The sequence below is a fragment of the Tiliqua scincoides genome, chromosome 1, assembly GCF_035046505.1.
Source record: "Tiliqua scincoides isolate rTilSci1 chromosome 1, rTilSci1.hap2, whole genome shotgun sequence".
NCBI lineage: Eukaryota > Metazoa > Chordata > Lepidosauria > Squamata > Scincidae > Tiliqua > Tiliqua scincoides.
Window position 1 is genome coordinate 242317118 of NC_089821.1, and position 20784 is coordinate 242337901.

Here is a 20784-nt window from a genome sequence, read left to right on the forward strand (position 1 = left end):
AATCCTGCCCCCCAGGGAGCCCCCCATCTCCAATGAGCACTTGGCCTGCTGGGGACCCGCCGGAGCCCTCGCTGCTCTTCGCATTGACAGGGAGGAAAAGGCTCAGCACTCACAGGAGAGCAGGAGCCCTGCCCATCCGCAACCCTCCCATTAGGTTGGGGAGGCTGCAGCTGAGTGCAGGCGTGGGATGGGGGTGAGAAGTCCTGGGTCTGTTTGTGCTGCTTGAGTTTGGCTTGGGGGGGCAGGCACTGAGGAGGGAGGGGAAACAGTGAGTCTATTTGTGCTGCTTGTGTGTGCTGGGGGGCGGGCACTGCAAGGGAGAAATCGAGGGATGTTTGAATGCTGCTGGAGAAACAAACTCCTGTCCTGAGGGGGCAGGTGTCCACCAGCTCCCTGGCTGACTGTGTTCCTTTGCTGCTGCTTGTTGCCAGGATGGGGGGGGGGGGAGAGTGAGAGTAAAAACATGCTCCTGCATGGGGGGGAAGAAGCCCACTTTGACTCCTCTTAAGTTTGTTCTGTACTTTTCCCAGGGAAGAGGTGTGTTATATGTTTAATAATCAGGAATTATTGTAACAACCCCCCTTTTCTGAATCTCATGTGTATTACAAAAAAGCTTAGTAAAATTCATTCATTCATAGAAGTTCTGTCTCTAATATAGTCATTTATGTAAATTTATTCAATGTAAATGTAAATTTATTCAAATTTGAAATGTAAATTTCCCCCGGCCCTGGACACAGTGTCAGAGAGATGATGTGGCCCTCCTGCCAAAAAGTTTGGACACCCCTGCTTTAACATAATGATTACTCCAAAAGGTGTTATGCGTTTTAGGCCAAACAGGTGAAGGTGTTGTAGGTATATAAGGAGCTTTCTAGCAGAGCCACCTTTTGAAGCACCATGTTCTGAATTAACTATTATAATGAGCAATCTCTTTTGGCACAGATAGGTGTATTTAGCATTGAAACACAATCTCTTTTGAGTAAAAAAGAAAATTGTCTCTTTCTAAAAAAGAAAAGTGTGTGTGTTTATCTGATCCTTTGTACGAGTATAATATACAATGAGATAGTAGCAGTGCCCATCCCAAGCACCATTATGTTGGTCTCTGTACAAACTTGTTACATGCCCTGCCTCTGGATCCCTTGTCTGCTTCTGAATTAGAGGATTGAGGACCCAATCCTATCCAACTTTCTAGCTCCGTTGTAGCTACAATGCTGCCCCATGGTAAGGGAACACCTGTTCCCATACCTTGAGAAGACCCCAGTGACCACAGGATGCAGTACACACCCCACTGGCACAACTGCACCAGCACTGGAAAATTGGATAGGATTGGACCTTGAGTTAGCTTTCTTTAGTTGTCATTTAGTTTTTTTCTTTATGGTAATAGGCTTGTAGCCCAGGATTGACCCCATAGACCTTCAGCTGTATCCATGCTCACCCCAGTCCCATTTGATAGATAGGTAACAGCTTTTTATTAGAACTCATTTTAAGCTATACTGATACAGAGACATATACAATTGTTTGATGTCTCCTTTTGGAAGCAGTGCCTTGTATTTTTTATTTCGTTCTGTAGTCTCATTTTTATTTACAGTGGTTGCTCAATGCTAAATACACCTATCTGTTCCTATGCAGTACATAGTAACAACTGTTTCATGCATAGCTTTTGTTTTTATTCTGCTACTCTCTCTGTAAACACATATTCATGGCTGCTTCATTACAGAGTCTTCTTGTTCTTCAGAATGCAGTTAGATTTAACGAGCATTAAAAAAAACATTCTTAATCTTTCTCTAGGACCTCTGGAAAAGGTGACAGGCCAAAATACATGGGCATATTTTTTTGCTTGTGAGACTTTAACTGTGGTTTGGGTTGGTTTTTTTATTTTTTTATTTTTTCCTCCTGAATATGCTACATTCATCAGTTCAGCACATCCACTACATCATCTGCCAGAAAGGAGAAACAGAGCAGGGTGCAATCAGTGTACCAATGTCAACTCACTGCAGATCCTTGGATGACAACCTCCTTTTAGCTTTTAGCTTTTAGCTTTTAGCTTTTACATCAGCCTGCTACTGTCCGTGAACACAAAGCTTATTTGAAAGCTCTGGAAGTATCTCAGAAGGGGCAGGTTCATCTTGTGCAATTCACTTGTGCCCCAATCCTATTGAGCCCAGCACTGGTGGTACACTTGCACCGCTGGTGTTGGGTGTTGTGAAAGTGCCATAAGGCCATCTCTGCAAACTCCAGCATCTTCGCCAGCCAATCTTCTGTTGTTGGTATAGTGGAGCACTTCCATTTCTGTGCATAGAGTAACCTTGCTGTGTTATCATGTACAGCAATAATACACCATGTTCTCTTTCCAACTGTTTATCCATCAAATCCAACATGAAAAACTCTGGCTTCCACTGTATATTAATCTTTAAAATTTTCTGAATCTGTGAATGAATTTGTATCCAAAAATTTTTTTGGAAATTTGCAGGACCATGACTTATGAAAAAAAGATCCCTCCTGGAGTTCACATTTCCAATGATGTCCGGTTGTATTATAAATTTTATCCAATTTCATGGGAGACAAATACCAACGTATTCATAGAATACGTACATCATCTTATAAACATTTTGGTTGGTACATCATCTTATAAAAATTTTGTTTAAGATTAATATTTAAAGTAAACTTCAAACCCCTTGTCCACAAACTCATCCATTGATCCATTGAAATATTATAACCAAAATTCTGAGCCCATTTTATCATGCAGTCTTGTACTTGTTCTTCTTCCATTTCAAGTTTTAATAAGAGTTTATGAATTTTAGCGATAATTTGTTTATTGTTTAAACAATTCCCTTTCAAATTCTGATTTGTGTTGTTCAATACCAAAGGTTCTTCTGTCTATTCTAAACCTTTCCTGAATTTGCAAGTAATGAAACCACTGACACACATATCCTTCATCTAATATTTTCTCTCTTGATTTTAACATACATTCTCCCTGAGAAAATTTTAACACAACCGATGGGCAGCCCAATCCTGAGCTGCCTGGAGCGCCCAGGCTTGGTGGCACCAAAAAGAGCTGCCGCCGAATCCTGCGCCTCCCGTGCTACTGTGGGAGGCTCCTTGGGAGAAGGGAACGTTCATCCCCCAAGTAAGGAAAGCAGCCCCGCAATGGGGCTACTCACTTTACCGCAATGGGGCTACTCACTTTACCAGTCAGTGGTAAGGAAGAGGCGCTCATGCAGGGCGTGCAGCCCTCCACGAGCACCCTGGATCGGATCCTCCTCCTGTCGCCCCTTGGCACATCTCCTACCCACCCTTGGCATGCCTCCTCCCCACCGGCCTCCCCCCTCCCCTGAACGCCTCCTCCACACCCCTGTTCATGCCATCACCTCCCGTTCTGCCGCTCTGCAGTCTAGGAGACCGCTGAGCCGCGGAACCTGGGCGACCGCCCCGCGCTCGCCCAGCACCGGCTGGCACTGGGCTACCACTGGGCTACCACTGGCAGGAGTCCAGCGGTGAGCCCCGCGAACGTGCCTTACGGCACATTTGCAACTGTGGTTGGCAGCATGGAGCTGTTCCACTAACCACAGGATTGGGCTCTCAGTGTAGTTATCACTTCTTTTCTATGCAAAGCGTCTTGTGGTGATAACCACAATCTAGCTTTATATTTATTCCAAGTTGACATCTTTAATTAGAGAAAAGAAAACAGATTCATTTTTGACCGGGTGGAAGCCATTTGTGATTTTCCTGCAGAGATTAGATTGTAATGAATTATATACCTGTGGGTTTGGAGACTGAATAGAAGAGATAGATATAAAAGAGATCTAATATTAAGTTTAATCTTTATTGTATCAAATATTATAAAGATAGATATTATTATTATTATGTATGTCTGTAAGCCTGTAGTAGAGATAAGTGGAAGTCTTTTAAAATTTTGTGTTAGTTCAACATTGTAATGAAAATAATAAATAAGATCTTAACAAAACAAAAAAAAGGCACATAAGGCACTTTCCCACTGGTGGAGAGGCCAGTGCCAGTTGGCGTAGAACCTCAGTGCTAAGAAGACACAGTGCTGGAGTGGCCAGCAGTAAGTGCTTCCACCAGCAGGTGGTAAAGCTTTTTGGAGCAGAGAGAGGGCAGAGGGGTGGCAGAACTGGATGGGCAGAGAGCAAACTGAGGTGAGGATTGGGCCCAGGAGTGGGGTGGGGACGGCCACTGAATCCTATGCCCTCTGAATCCTGAGCTGCCCCTCCTGACTCAGGCCTCCTCAGTTCTGTGCCTGCTAAATAGTGGGCGCAGATCTGAGGAGACCCATTGTTGCCAGCAGAGCTCAACACGGGATAAGAGAATATTTGTTCCCTTTTCCTGAGGAGGCTCCAGTGGGTGGTTCGGGTCCCACAGGTGACATTGCCGGCTATTTCAGCACCACTGTTCCTCGTGGCGGTCGTGGACCTTAGGATTCAGCTGTTAGTCCCCTTGTTATATGGGTTGGCCAGATGTGCAGACAATCTGGGTGTTGGCTCAGGCTAATCTCCCCCCACCCAAGTTATGGACTGTCGGGATCAGATGTAATGTATAAATACTCTTGTCAAATGAACATGATTATATGACATAGATGATAATTGGGGCTTCCCTACAGTTCCAAGTGTAAAAAACAGTTCATTTGTATGTCCCAACAAGGAATATTAAATAGGCAACAGCCTACACCAGTGGTTCTTAAACTGGGGCATCACAATGCTCCAGCCAGAGAGCCCTGGCCTCTGCCCCCTTAAGGGGAAGGGGGGGCAGCAACACGATTGCCAGGATTGCGTCACTTTGGAGGGGAGCAGGGGCTTACTGAGACTTACCACAGCTTGCAGCAGCATCCAGGGGATGAGGTGAGCCCTGCACCAGCCTCCACAGGGCTCCCCAACATGTGGAGAATTTACAAATAACAATCACAACCCACTTCTAGTTTCCAATTGTGAAACTGGGCCGCAATTGTTATTTAGCCTGTCTCTGCATGTTGGGGAGCTGTGCAGGCTGGCTTTTTGTCAGGGGGTACAAAGTTTCTTCTGGGCCCCTTCCCAAAGGGGTTGGTGGCCAATGGGGACAGGCGGGGGAGGGGGAACAAGGCAGGGGGAGGGTGCTGACAGCCACAATAGTCTTTGGAGCCCAGGTCTACTAGGCTTCTTGATGCAGAGCTCAGGTCTACCTGATCATGCAGCACTGGCAGCTAGATAAAGTGGTCGCCAGTTTGAGGCCAGCGGCAGCTCCTTGAATGGCAAGACCTTGAAGCAGCTGACAGGCTGAGCTGAGTTATTCCACCTGCTCTTTTGTGTGAGTGAAGAAGCATCTTGGCTGCCCTTCAAGTGAGAGATGAAGGAGCTGCTTGTCAGCCAGCGTGGGAGGCAACTGGGGGCCAGAAGTGATACCAGACCATGAATGATCCATCTGAAATGTTGTGTGGTTCTTGAAAGAGAGAACCTTTCTGTTATTGTAAAAATCCCCTCGGGGGTTTAGAGATAGCCTGCCTATGTGAACCACCTTGAATAAAGTCAGAGGAGTAATCCGATGACCAGGAAGAAGGCGGTATATAAATAACATTATTATTATTATTATTATTATTATTATTATTATTATTATTATTATTATATAGAAAACCAAACACTCCTAAGTCTCTCTAAGTCTTTGAAATATCGAAAATCGATTTCAGAAAATTAGCATCATTGTATTTAGGCTCACACTAGAATGGACCAAAATGAACTTCTGCAGCGGCAGTAGCCCCACACCTCGGTCACTGAGCTTCCATGCACTCCTTCATGGTTATGGAATCCGCAAGACAAAGAGCTACTGTAGCAAGCCAGTTTTGACACCCAGATTTGACACTGTATTCAGGAGGGTCATGGATGCATTCCTGAGCCCAGTGTGTATGGCTTGTAGTAGCATTTAACACTGCATGCACATGGTTGTGCCCAAGCATCATGCACAGACAGTGAGTTCAGGTGGGACCAGAAAATGTCAGATCCCAGGAACTTTCTGGGTCCCTCCCTTGGCTCCTGGGCCCCCTTTCCGACCCTGGGCTGGAGTACAAATTACCCCCTTTACCCCACTCTCCTAGGCCCTGACTGGGATAGACTTTTAAAAAAGTATAAATGGCTGATGCCTCCTGCAGGGTGGATTCAGTATTCACTTGTTGTTGTTCACTGCCCTATAGGGGGCAGTCTTTGTTTCGGTATGGGGTAGTATGTAGGCACCATGAATTAAGTATGCACAGTCCCTTTCCGTGCAGATTAGCATTCAGATTACCCTTCCCCTTGTACAAGGAGCACATTTGTGCCAGCCCACTGTTGTTTTGGAGTCATAACCCTGTAACATAACTAGCATCTCCACTGTGCTAGGATGGGCCAAAGCTATAAAGACAATAGTGATTAGTGATGAAAGGGAAAATAACTCTTGTTAATGGACAGAGCTCTGCAGTGTAAGCAGTTCCATGTCTGTGTTCATTCCAGAAGATTTTACTATGTTTGGAGAAGGATTTTGTGGTCCTTCTACTTTTCCCAGACAATTTGGGCTTTACTCATGTTTATTCCCAGAAGGACTTTATTCTGTTCATGCAAACAAGTTACTTTTGTTTCTTTGAGCTGTCACAACCAAGTGAGATGCAGGGAGGGGAACTCAAGTCAGGTGACTCCAGCCCAAGTTGTGAAAATGTGCGTTTTCACGGACTCGTGTACACTTGAGTCGTGTGTGGAAGACTCAGCAAAACACTCAAGTCAAGAGCCCCTTGACTCAGCTCTCATCCCCACGCATGCAGACTTGAATCTGTGTCTGGATGTTCTTGTTTACTGCTTTTGCAGTGTGAAAAACCTTGTGGGGCCATCATTCAGACTGGCCAAGTAGCAGGGAGGTTCCAGCCAGGAAGCAGGGAAGGATTTATGTTTGCTTTTGCAATGAATAACAGGCAGGAGGTGGGAGCGGGCTCTCTTGCTCATCTCCGAAAGAACTGATGGTCATTGGATGAAGTATGGGAGATCTGATATTTTATTTTGTTGAGGTAGAGCAGAAGGAGGACCCCTTAAGGGGTTTCTTTCCTTGGGATTGGCTGGAGAAGCCCAGGGAGAGGCAGGAGCTGCTTCATAGCAATCACACTTTCTTTCTCATGGCTCTGTTGTTACTTAGAAGGAGGGAGCCTCATTGAACAACTGGCACAAAAGGGACTACTGAGTAGAGCTGCAAAGAATTGGGTCATCTGGTAAACCTGCTGTGCGTGACCCTCCTCCCTCTTACTGCTTCTGTCCCCACTCTCTCACAGTCTGACCCTCCCACCTTGTTTACAGATGGGTGGGAACAGCAGGGGAGTGTTTAATGAGAACTCTGACACACACCCCTGTAGCTCCCCGGGCAGGGAATGGGAGGCGGAACTGTTGCAGTTATGCCAGATCCCACCCCCCACCCCCGTTCCTGGGGAGAATGGAGTGGCTTCCAGCCGCTCCGCTCTCCTCGAACTTGTGCCGCTTCAAGTGGTGGTGCAAGTCTGAGGAGATCCATCTGCACCAGCGGCCCTTACCCAGAGGTAAGGGGAAAATGTTTCCCCTTGTCTCTGGCTGAGTCACTTGGCTTGCCTGTTCCAGCGCAGAATAGGACTGCGCCCTTAAAGAAGAAGCCCAACCTCCTATATATCACAGTGACCCATCAGATGCCTGTGTCTTGTATTCCCTGTCAACCTGCATGAGAGTCAGGGCCCAATCCTATCCAACTTTCTAGTGCTGGCACAGCCACAGTGTAGCCCCAAAGTAAGGGAAAAGGAATTTCCTTACCTTGAGGAAACCTCTATGACTGCCCACCCCCACAGAATGCAGTGCATGCACCTTTGGTACAGCTACATCAGTGCTGGCAAGTTGGCTAGTGAACTTAATGAATTCCTCAGAGCTTTCCACTTACTTCTGAGTAGACATGCATAGGATTGTGCTGTTATGAATTGGTGGTCCTTTTATATTTAGCAGAAGGAGAGTAACTATCCTATCATTCCAACATGGTATCTCTCAAATGGTTATACTGGTGCCTCCCTTGTATATGTTTTATTTTTTATTTATGAGCCCTTTTGGGACAATAACTATTTTGACTCAGAGCTTAAGTTTCACTGTAGTGTGCAGTGCAAAAAAAAAAAAAAGCTAAATGTTCTTAAGCACAGGGCAGTACGTGAATAATTCCTCATAATAATCTCTCTTGCATAGATCTTGTTACCCCATTGTCCATCTGCTTTGCAATAACTAGGGCAATGCCCCAACAATTGGGATGTAAAGAAGCTTATCTTATGAGGCAGAATCCATTCTCTCAAAGAAGGAGCAGCATAGCCAAAACTGTGTGCGTCCAATGAGATAATGGACAAGGTCTTTGACATAAGGTTCCAGTAACATTAAGACTGAAACCACACGTCATGGAAGTTTATACCATAAACTGGCTCTTACAATTGGCCCACTATGAGTCCAATCCTGAGCTCTTAGCGCCAGTTCACTGTCAGCGCTGAGTGTCACAAATGTGCCGTAAGACACATCTGCAGCCTTAGTGCCAGTCCAGCACCAGTGCTAGCTCAGTGTCAGCTGGTGCAGGGCTAGTGCTGGTGGACCTCCACTGCTCTGAGGTCGCCCAAACTGCCAGGTGGCATAGATAGGGGCCTGGGGGGAGGCATGCCACTGGAGGGAGCGGGGTGGGAGGGAGGTGGAACCAGAGGAGCTTTGCTCTTCTGCATCCAGAGTCTCTGTCAGGCCACGGGCCTCACAAGAAGTTTCTTGATTCTACGGCAGCCCAAGGGTTGCCGCAGAATCGAGTAGCCCCATTGCCTTTCATCTCCTTCCCCCAAGGAGCTGCCAGCAGCTGCCCTGTTATGTGCAAGATACCGCAGCAGCTGTTTTGGCGCCATAGCAGTGCTGGCGCAACGGGCAGCTCAGGATTGGGTTGTGTGTCCCATTACTTCCTAACTGAAACCTACTTAAATTAGGAGAATACTTATAAAACTTTATTTCCAACTTGACTGGTTAATTGCTGTTGCTGAGGGAGAAGAAATGGCTTAAGTTTTAGTAATTTCTTTTCAGTGGAAGAGATTAAAATATGGATATCAAGCTAATAGTTACAACACCATCCTTTGCTGACTGCATTAGTATCCATGAATCCCTCAGAGCTCACCACTTGCTTGGCCACAGAAGAAAATTTCTGCACAACACATAAACTGTTTCTTGTGGCTTGTTTCTTTGTAAATCATTTTAAAACATTAGTTTCATTAATCTAGCTTTATGTATGTTTGCCTTCATTTGCTTCTCTTGTCCCTCCACCCCCCCACTAAGTGGGAGGGGTGATTGTGACTCCTGGTAATTGTCACTCATCTCAGCACTCCGTGTCTTCTCATCCAGAGCTTCTCTGCAAACAAACATTTGGAGTCAGAGTAATTTGCCCAAGCTGGAAACGCTAAATAGTATTTGCCATATTGACAAGTTTACACAGCCATTCATTTGATATCATAGTTGTTGGCTGGTACTCAATGTGCATGAGAACCTATTTAGCTAGAAAAACCTTTCCAGGGGTAGCAAATAGGTTGAAATATGGAGATAAACCTATGTTGAGAACTGTGCTTTCTGCTTTGGAACTACTGCATAACTGAAGTTGTTTTTTGTAGCACATTTAGGGCTGCAGTCCTGGGCACATTAACTTGAAAAAGTCCTATTGGTGCCAAGAAACATAGTACAGGTTGAGTCTCATTATTCCCAAGGGTTCCCAGAACTCCCAGAACTTTTGAATGGCAAAACGCAGGAAAGCAAATCAATTTAAAAAACAAAGTTTCTTTGCTCTGGTGATTTAAAGCAGCCTCACTGACCTTTTGAAATGCACACAGAGGCAATCAGTCTCTCTCCAGGCACTTATGCTTCACTAGGAGACAGCAATCCCTTTCTTCACCAGGAGCCCCAGTGATAATCACTGCCATTTAGCCTTCTTTCATGTGCTCAGGGCGAAGGGAGAAGTGAAGCCTGGAGAGAGAATGACTGATGGATTGTCAGCCTGCTGCCCTCTCTCAAATTAAGGAGGCTATTGTTAAATGACTGTTTTCCTTTAATTTAAAGGGACCTTCTCATCAAGTTGAGACAGAAAAATCTGTGGAATCTGTGGATAATTAGATTATACCTGTATTCACTTGCATGACTGTCTCTCTATAACAGTAAAAAGCAGTTTTTTAAACTGTGATTTTAAAGGGGTGCATTTTTCCCCTTCTCCAGGGATCAGGGGCCATTCGTGTTGAGTCAAATTTGTGTATAAAAAATCCGTGTATAACAAGGGTTGGACCTGTATACATGTCACAATCATGGTGGTGAGGATCAAGTTAAATCAGATCATTCCTCCATGACCCTGATCTAGGTGGGCTGATTCAGCTTTTTTGACAAAAGAAAAACAGCCCAATCCCAGCTAAATCCCCCCTTGCTGATGCAGCTGTATCAATGAGCATGTGCTGTTTCCTGCAAGGGAGGGGGAGGGAGAGACACCTCAAGGAAAGGAAAATTGTTCCTTTACTCCAGGGCAGCCTCCACTGCCCCATGGGTCTCCCTGGATCTATGCCAACTATTTTGCTGGTGCAAGGAAAATAAGAGTGAATGGGGTTAGGATCCACCTCACATCAGTGCCATTGGGATCCACCCCTTCTGCCACCTGTCCACCCTTCCCTGCCCCAAAACTCCCCCATTCCTCCCCCTCCCTGCCCTGTTCCACTCACCCCCTGTCCCTGACTCACTTTCGCTGCTGGAGTAGCGGGCCTCCAGCACTGCTGCTGTTTGGGATGGCAGAATCAAAATGGTTGCTGGTGGTGTGCTGCAGCATGTTGGAGTTGGTACAACTCCGTCTGCTTCCACAGGTGGCAGGATATTGTCCATTGAAAGGGTTAAGCCATAGCCCAGTGACCCTACCTGTCCCCTTTGAATGACCTATGTGGGGGCGTGGCCCCAGACCCTATATAACTCCCTTCTTCTCCAAGCTCTTGCTCTCTTCTTCACTGACCACTGAGCAGACAAGATGGCACGCAGCAGGGCTCTGCTGGTGACGCCATCTTGACCACATGGCACGCAGGACGAGGCAGCCTCAGGGCCTTGTTGTCTATTAAGTTAGTGTACCTCTGAACATATTCAGATGCTGTAACCATACTTCTATTGGAACCGTGAGTAAATGAATCTCCTTTGCAACTTCAACCAGCCAATGTTGTTTGTGTTTCTTGATTAGCAGTCAGCCGGGTGTGGGAGGCTCCCTGGGTTGATTCCCAGCAAGGGGGAGGGTCTGCTGCTGAAGCTACTCTGCTTCCCCCCTAAAGGAGGAAACCAGTTTTAAGAGATTCCTCCAACACAGCATGCCTTGTATGGCCATTTACGACAGCAAATTAAGGGCAGTGCAGCCCTACATTGGATTGGGCTGTTAGAGCATTAGGGTGAATAATGCTTTAAACATCACATATAATTTGGCTCTGTGAGAAATGCTGAGAGTCTCTGAGTTAAGTCTTAGTAGACTGAATTTTACTGATAAAATGAAGAGAAAATTAGTATTAAATTTTTATTTTATGCTGTGATTCATTGTTAGATTGTATTAAGTGACATTATTATGGTAGTGGGCCTATATTTAATAGAAAGATTGCCTTTTATGTTGCAGTCTTTTCAAGTGGGGCTAAGAATAGAAATTGCTTTCCAAGAATAGATGCCATTCTGCCTTCACTAGTGTAACACCTTATGTCCATTAACAGATGGTGGGATGGTCCTTCAGGATTCAGGCATCCCAGTGACAACCACAGACACATCTTACATAGGAAAAAATAGGAGCTTTGAAAAATAATCCGGTTAAAACTAAGAAATCAAATGCCAAATGACTAGCTTGCACTCCATGGACTGACACCCTCAATGTAAATGGACTATGAAATTTCATTTTATGATGATCAGTGGTTGCAACATAGTACATGATCTCCAAAGATCTAAAAACTAAGTTTTCACAAAACTTTTTAAAAGAACGTTTTGCTGGCATTAAGAGCTGTGAAGTCATTATATGGGACAAAAATATTTGCTGTTCTTGCACAATGCAACTGAGTCAACAAGACTCCAAAAACAAAAAAGCAAGTCTTTTATCAAGTTCCAAGAGATGGAAAAATATACCGTGAGAAATAATTCTACTGCTTATGTTAGGTGTGGAAAAATGTTCGTAGAAGGTGCTAAATAGTCATGACAAGCCACATGAAATGGCCATCATTTTCTCAACAGGCACACATTAGAGGTTCCTCTCTCATTGTTTCGGTTTTGCTAGTTCTTTGTAGCAAAGACAAAGACAATGTAGCAAAGACAAACAGCAAAGACAATGACAACACCTCTTGAATTTTTTGCAATGTTTTCTTCCTATAGATTCAGCTGAAGCTCAAAAAGTCAATTTTGTTCCGTTGATTTGCTCTGCAGTGCTGCCTTTGATTTTGGTTGGTACATTGCTATGTAGCAGAAAGTTCATTTGTTTCCCAAGCCTGAAAGAGATAAAGATAAAGTTGTCAGACAAGAATATAATTACTAAACTCGCAGGCAAAATGGGAATATTTAAGGAAGAAATATTTTAATCTTGGAATTTTAGGGCAACTAATGATTGGCCTTTTTTCTTAGTTTTATAGGGTAGGGGGCTGGTCCCATGAGGGCCAGTTACTGCATGCAGTCACCTGAATGTTGTGTAGGGCTGTGTAGGGCAAAGAACACCGAGGTGTTTCACTGAAACAGTGAAGTGGTTGCTACTGCTGCTGGAAAGAGGATATTCTCACTCAGCACTCTTTTCTCCTCCACCTGAAATCCCGTGCAGGAGGATGAGGAACATCAAGAATGTTACATGTGTAACTTCAAACCCTTGAAAGCACTATACAAATGGTTGTGGTAGTTGTCAGTAGTGGACCTCCCCAGCCCTGCATCCCAGGGCAAAGGCCCATGATGGTGCCCCCCTGTGCTGCCATCCCCAACATGCAAATCAGCCCCCTCCACTTACCTGGAGCACACAGAGTCTCATGCGACTCCAGGATGCATCAGGGAAGCCTCATGAAGCTTTCCTGACACTTTAAACTGTGCTTCCAGCAAACTGGGTGCAGTTTCGGAACGTGTTGGGAGCCTCAGGAAGGCTTCTACGTGGTCCTAGAGGCATGCGAGGCTCTGCACCCAGGGCATTTGCCCTGTTCATTTAATGGCAGGTCTGCCACTGGTGGTTGTTGTTAATTTAGTACAGGGGGTGCCCAAACCCTGGCCCTGGGATCACTTGTGGCCCTCGAGGACTCCCAGTCCAGCCTGCGGGGAGCCCCCAGTCTCCAATGAGCCTCTGGTCCTCTGGAGACTTGCTGGAGCCCGCACTGGCCTGACACAACTGCTCTCAGCATGACGGCCAGTTCTACCTCTTGCGTGAGCTGTGGGGCGAGGACTCCCTCCACTGCTTGCTGTTTCACTTCTGTGATGCAGCAGCAAAGGAAAGGCTGGCCTTGCTTTGTGCAAGGCCTTTTATAGGCCCTGAGCTATTGCAAGACCTTCATTCATTCATATAAGTTCCATCTCTAATATATTCATTTATGTAAATTTATTCAAATTTGAAATGTAAATTAATCCTTTTTCTCCTGGTCCCCAACACAGTGTCAGAGAGATGATATGGTCCTCTGCCAAAAAGTTTGGACACCCCTGATTTAGTATATGGATCTGAGTTATGGTTGGCAAGTGGTTGGCTGGTTCAATGTCAGGTGCAAGGGAGTGGCAACAGGATGTAGGTTTCTTGTCTTGTTGTCTAGTGTGCTCCCTGAGGCTTCTGGTGGGCCACTGTGAGATACAGGAAGCTGGACTAGATAGGCCTTTGGCCTGAAGTGGCCCAGAGATGTCTCATTTTGCCCCACTTACAAGTCCATACAGGCATGCCCCTGTATCTGCAGGGGTTCTATTCTATCCTGTGGTTAAGTGAAACTGCAGAAACGGGCAAATGCCCATAGGATAACTTATTAAAAGGATGAGGCAATTATGCAACATGCTTTGGGCTGTCTGCCACTGGCATTCAATCTCACAGTGTCCATCAAATTTGGAAAAAATTAGGAGAAAGGACATTGTTCAGTGGCATGCTTTGTATACAAAAGCTCCATTTTCAATCCCTGGCAGCTCCAAGTTAAGCAAGAACTCTGAGCTTGAAATCCTGGAGAATAGCTAACAGTCACTGTAGACAATCGAGAAGGTTGGGCCACTGGTCTGATTCTGTACAGGACAGCATCATGTGTTCGTATGAAATTCTGGAAACAGGATGCAATACTGAATTTTCATAGGTCATAATTTTTAAAAATCACACAGATGACTCACAGTGGTTGTATGCACAATATGGTGATTGCAGTGGTTCAGGGAGTGGCAGGCTGATGGGGGCTGAAGAACACCCTTTCCCAGTCCTGAACTTGCTGCTTGAAGCAGCCATTATTAGTTGGACTCACCTTTGCCCTGGTCCTGCTGGTACAAGTGGGCTGTGGACTGTTAAAGGTATGACCCTAGACCAGACTCAAACTGTGGGTCGGGACCCACTAGGTGGGTCTCGAGCCAATTTCAGGTGGGTCCCCATTCTTTTCAATATTTTATTTTTAATATGTTAGACTTGATGCTTGATGGTATGTGACTGCATTTGGGGAAATGTTACAGACATGTACTTTTAACAAGCTACTATATTTTAACATTGATAGTAAATGGGATTTATTTTTATACAGGTATTTATATACCGCCTTTCTTTGGTCATCAGATTTCTCCTCAGACTTTAATCCAAGGCGGTTTACATAGGCAGGCTGTTCTAAACCCCTATAGGGATTTTTACAATTGACTAGTTCTAGTCTTTCATAGAACTCCTCCTTCCAGCTGGATTCCTTTCCAGTCTGGCCTCTCTCTGGCTCTTCGCCTCCCACGCTCCACTTCACGGCAACTCCTCTCTGCCACTGAGGGTCAGCTCATCAGTATATCAGCGTCAGTTCTCGGGTATTTCCGGTTGTTTCAAACTGGCAGCCTCAGATCTTCAGACATACAAGGCGGCAGCTCTACCAACTGAACCAGACCTCCTGCCCACTGAGCCAGACCTCCTGCCCTAAATGGGACTTACTCCTGGGTAAGTGAGAAGGATTGCAGCCTAGGATTGTTAAAAATTTTCCTGCTTGATGATGTCACTTCCGGTCATGACATCATTCCCGGTGGACCCTGACAGATTCTCATTCTGTCCCAGTGGGTCCCGGTGCTAAATGTGTGAGAACCACTGCCTTAGACAATCAGCCACGTCAGGAATAGCCCTGTTCAGTTTTTACATACAGCTCCCTGGCTGTGCCTAGATCCATTCTGCTTCTTTTGCTTTCTCTGCTTGATTCTCCTTGACTCATATCCAACTTCTTTCCGGCCACAATGACCTTAACATTCTCCTGACCTACAGCCCCACCCACATCTAAGCTTGCTTGTTGTTAACCACTGCCATTCAAAACAACACTAGAAGAGCGTTCCACAGGGCTGTCTGACTTGTGCCGTAAAAGGAGTGTATGAAAGATACCAAAAGCTGTCATTTGTTAGTAATCCTATTTCAACAGTAGGTGCTAACAACTGTACCAAGCTATTCCAAGGGAGTAAGATTGACATGTAGTGACCACATTATTTTATAGTACTATGCTGCCTGTTTTAATTAATCTTTGTTTGTACAGCTCAGAGCCTCAAACAGCAATGAGCTGAGAGAGTGCCTAGTTAATCTCCAGCTTAGACCCCTTGCAGTGGGCATTTTCCAGTACATTACTTTCATTTTGCCATGCATTCCCACGCTGATGCCTTTTCTATTTATGAAACTAATGTTCCACTCCATTGGCCTCTGCATACATTTTATCCTCTTTTCTTAGCTAATGCAAAGTAGCATATCTGGGCTATTAATACCACATGACCATTTTAAAATTGTCAATAGAGAAAGAGTTGGGAAGGCACAGTTTGAATGAGCAGATGAGGTTTTGAAAAAAACCTTCTTCCAGAGTTCCTTGGGAAGAAAACCACCTTCTGATAATGTCACAGGTTGATTTTGTTGAAATTTCAAGGTGATCCAGAATGTAGGCACACAGAAGAATGACTCCAGGCACCCAGAACTATGGCTTTGGTAGCTATCTAGAGCCCCATGGAATCACACATTTGTGTGTATGTGTCCACACGCATGTGCACACCCTCTACCCTTCCTTATGGATACTACTAGCAGGCATCTCAGGGCCCAATCCTATCCAACTTTCCAGCCCTGGTGTAGCTGTGCCAATGGGTTTGCACTGCATCCTGCGGTGGGAAGGAAGTTATGGAGGCCTCCACAATGTAAAGGAACATTCATTCCCTCTCCTAGGGGCTGCGTTGCAGCAGCACCGGGGCTGGAAAGTTGGATAGGATTGGGCCCTTAGTCATCCTGGAATATTTTTTATGCAGTTAGCAAGGGGTTAATTTGCGACCTCAAGTGCAAAAGCAGTTGGTGGCCCCAGGATTCCAGTTAGCTCTTGACAATCTACCTGGCTTCACCCTTAGTAGGGTTGGTGCGAAGGACTTATTTTTCAACAGATTGAAATAGCTCAAAGAAGCATGCATACATTTATTCCCTCCTCCAAATTGTGCCTATTATCCTTTCTGAGGCTGATACCAAGAATCGCTCTCCGCTGTCATTCCATGAAGAGACTGAAGTTTGTGAGGGAAGAAGACTGTCACTTAGAGAAGCAGTGACAGAAAGAGGAGGAAGGTCGTCATTTCCTCCCAGCTTCATGAAGAAGCTGTTACTGATTCAGGAAAGAAATCCCAGAACCTTTAAAAATAGTGTTCTCATGCTTTCCCAGAGCTTTTCCTACCCTAAAGGCAAAAGCCCTGGGCACCTCTCTCCCTTTCACTCTATGTCATGCCTAGTAGTATGTTTTTTTTAATTTTTTTTAAACACACTCATGTGCTTTTTCATTCAATGTACAAAATCTGTAACATTTTAAATAGCTCATAGGTTGGATCACCTGGGGCTTATTCAAAAATGGCCACAGAAAGAAAGAAAGAAAGAAAGAAAGAAAGAAAGAAAGAAAGAAAGAAAGAAAGAAAGAAAGAAAGAAAGAAAGAAAGAAAGAAAGAAAGAAAGAAAGAAAGAAAGAAAGAAGAGGCCACTTCCTTAAATGTTTTGCTTCCTTAAATGTTACACCAATTCCTGGGTATATTTGTGTTGCTAATTCCAAAAATGGCATCCGTTTTGCCTTGTCACATCAAGTTTTGGAGACACAGCATAGCCTCTTTAGTGAATTGTTCAAGCAGCTTCCTCATGAGGAAGCTGCTTGAACCATTCACTAATGAGGCTATACTATATCTCCAAAATAGACGTGATAGGGCAAAATGGATGCCATTTTTGGAATTGGCACCCCAAATTCTTATCAAACCACCATAAAGTGTGGGAAAAACTTTTCTGATGCTCAGTTTTGTAGGCCTGTGTTATTGAACAGATTGTTGTTATTTAATGTCAGAAAAGGTCTTTGCAGATTAAACATCTCTGCTCAGTCACCATCTGCCAAGACTACCCATCTTTAGCTTGTTACTTGCATATATAGATCCTGAAACAGATCTAGAAATAGCCCCAGCAGGCCAACAAAACCTTGATTTTGTAAGAGCATGGGTAAGCTTTCTTGCTTTCCTCTGAACTCTGTCTAGTGTCTTGACTGAGTTTTCTGGATGTGCTATAAATAAGTAGCAACTTCATGGTAAGATATGCTCTTTTATGAACTATGAATTAGCTGGCCTGAAAGCCAAGATAATTTATCATAAACTCTCTAGCCTGGTTCCAAGGGAAATACCACACAAATTCAACATAATTATATCTTCAGAGAGAACTTGACAGCAAGTTGACTAAATTGAGATGCACCACAGCTCAGAGCTAAGTGTGCAGAATATTTGTTCTGGATGGAGGAAGGTGGCTGGTTTTCAAGCCTCCATGTTTACACCTGACAATGATTGCTGATAACCACAGAGATAGACTTAAGCTCCACTATGGGATAATGCTAACACCATCTGGCAGGTGCTGATAGCTTGCTGAGTAATGCTGTCATCAGCACTTGAGTGGTGATGGAAAGTTATTGCTTCACTAATCACAGCTGCTTTCATGTGCTCTCTATAATTTGTTCCTGTCATTACAGAGCCACTGTTACAAAGAACAAAGTTCTCTCTCTTTTCTTTCCCAGGGTTCATAACTTCCTTGTTACCTTCAGGTGCCACTGTTTTAGTCTGAATATCTTCTACCACTTGCCTTCTTAACAGAATGGAATGTAATACATTCATCTAGGCCGCAGCCAATTCACACAGAACATGGGCGTGTGTAGCACATGCATGTGAGCTGTGAGTACAGGCGTCCTCCTCTGTGGCACTAACACAAGCCAGGCTGTAAATGTTCAGGTATGTAAAGCCCCCACTCACAGAATCTGTCCACCCCTTTCTTCACAATGGCCAGACTGTATGAATAGGGTCTAACAATACACAGGTGTCCCCCACTTATTTGGCAGTGTCATATTGCAATAGTCGCAAAACGCATTATGCCAGTAGAATGCATGTTCTACTGCAATAACACCCCGCAAAGGATTGGGCCAGCAGTTGGCCTCACCCTGCCTAATGGCGGCACCAGCCCTGTGCTCAGCACATTCGTTTGCATTCATGTGGTGCTATTGTTCCGAAGACTGAAGCCTTCCGAGCCAAGCTACAGCAAATTGCGGAGGGAGGAAAAAGAGAACATTTCTGCCAGCTTTAACTGCTATGGATCAAACTAAAGTGTACACTATTGTAGTTCAAGCACCATTACATAGGATCAGGCCTGTTGTGATACTACCAGAATATTTTAAACCTTCTCATGTTAGGTTGAATTCTAAGATCTGTGGGAGCAAAAACGCTAGTACAAACAAATTTCCTCCTCTTTAAAACAGCCCTCCAAACTGAATGGGGTGGGATGGGAAGCTTCAGGAGTAAAGGGGAATTCCCCTAACCTGGCTGAAGGCACAGTGAGTGCTCAAAGGGGGTATTTGTGATATCCAACAGTTAGTATATTCTCAAGATCACAGGAAGAGTTTTCAGGAGCAGCTGCCCTCCTGGCTAAAGCTCCCTCCTGGCCCAAGCCGGTCAGTTCCCTTTTACTAGATGTTATTACCCAAGAGGGATGGGGTGAGCGGATCTGTAGGAGGCCTAACTCTTCCAAGCATCCTGCCCATGTCCTTCGTTTGCAATAACTGAAACTCCTCAAAGTGCTGTGCAAATATCTCGCAGTAAGCCTCTGAAGTTTCCTTCCACCAAGAAAGCCAAGTTGGAGCAGGCTCTAAACAATTCCAGAAAGCTCTCCTGGGCAGCATCTTGAGGTTGCAATGGTTCCCGATAAATATTGCTTCTTTACTGTCAACACTGCCACAAAGCAGGCCTGAGCTCTCACTTGTATTTAGTCACATTTGCACTGCATTTTTGTTCACTTTTGTTGTAGCCATTGCCCAATCATTGCTCCCAGCTCTCTTGTTTTAGATTTATATTCCCACACAATAACCCAGATGACAACTTGACCAGCTAATGCATTTAACAAGGCATACCTTTCTTGTGCAGGAGATTCTGTCTGGCTCTAATGAAAGCTAGAATGTCAGCATCAGTTTCATGGTCTCCGGTGAAAGCGATGGATGAACCGAGACCTGGTGAAGGTCTGCAATAATCAAACATATATTTTCCACTTTCATTCCGTATATTTTCCTCCTTCATTCCTTTTCGAGAAGACTGTATGTTTGGCACCCTATCTCCAGGTTACAGACCTAATTCACAAAGTGCAGACCTACACAATGGCTTGGTTCAGATTATCCTACAAACTAAAACGTGAGCAGACAAATTCATCTGAAATTACTAGAGATTACGCAGCAGCAGTACCTGATGGATGGATTGATTTAAAAAAAAAATTGATATCCTGCCTTTCCCCTCCCCATCAGGATGTGCCCATATTAATAGAATACAAAAATAAAGGGGTGATGTTATGCTTCTATGGTTGATCTCCCTTCTCTTCACAGGGCAACTGAGGGTCCTCTGTAAGGAGTGGGGACACAAATCACTTTAAAAAGACAGCATGAGAAGGTAGTGGTGCTGGTCACTCTAATCCAGGGGTGCCCAAACCCCAGCCCTGGGGTCACTTGCGGCCCTCAAGGCCTCTCAATGCGGCCCTCAGGGAACCCCCAGTCTCCAATGAGCCTCTAGCCCTCTGGAGATTTGTTGGAGCCCACACTGGCCCGACACAACTGCTCTCAGCGTGAGGGTGACTGTTTGACCTCTCGCGTGAGCTGTGGGATGAGGGCTCCCTCCACTGCTTGTTGTTTCACTTTTGTGATGCAGTAGCAGCAGCAAAGGAAAGGCCAGCCTTGCTTTGTGCAAGGCCTTTTATAAGCCTTGAGCTATTGCAAAACCTTCATTCATTCATATAGGTTCATCTTTAATATATTCATTTATGTAAACGTATGCAAATTTATTCAAATTTTAAATGTAAATTAATTCTTTTTTTCCCCCGGTCCCCACACAGTGTCAGATAGACGATGTGGCCCTCCTGCCAAAAAACTTTGGACACCCCTGCTCTAATCAATCAGTATAAATTGAGAGAATAGTAGACTTGTTGATTGTATACTTTTTCTGTTTTAAAGCCACCGGTTCGTTTTATTTACATAAAAATATAACAAGGAGAAATTGGTTCTCTAACCACTCAGAACTGCCTTTTCCCAGCAACAGTTGTGTTCGCATTTAGAATGTTATCTGGCTTGTGCTGACT

The 20784-nt window shown here is 44.8% G+C and overlaps 1 protein-coding gene across 1 annotated transcript in view; it reads right to left on the reverse strand.

Annotated features, from left to right (window-relative positions):
• Positions 1–12407: 12407 nt before the first annotated feature.
• KIF6 (kinesin family member 6) overlaps positions 12408–20784 on the reverse strand; it is a 221553-nt gene continuing 213176 nt past the window's right edge. Inside the window, exons 21-22 of the mRNA XM_066611624.1 lie at positions 19577–19683; positions 12408–12484 (exon numbers count right to left, since the gene is read on the reverse strand). Coding sequence (XP_066467721.1) covers positions 12468–12484; positions 19577–19683 — 124 coding nt within the window. The 3' untranslated portion in view covers positions 12408–12467. The remainder of the gene's footprint in view (positions 12485–19576; positions 19684–20784) is intronic.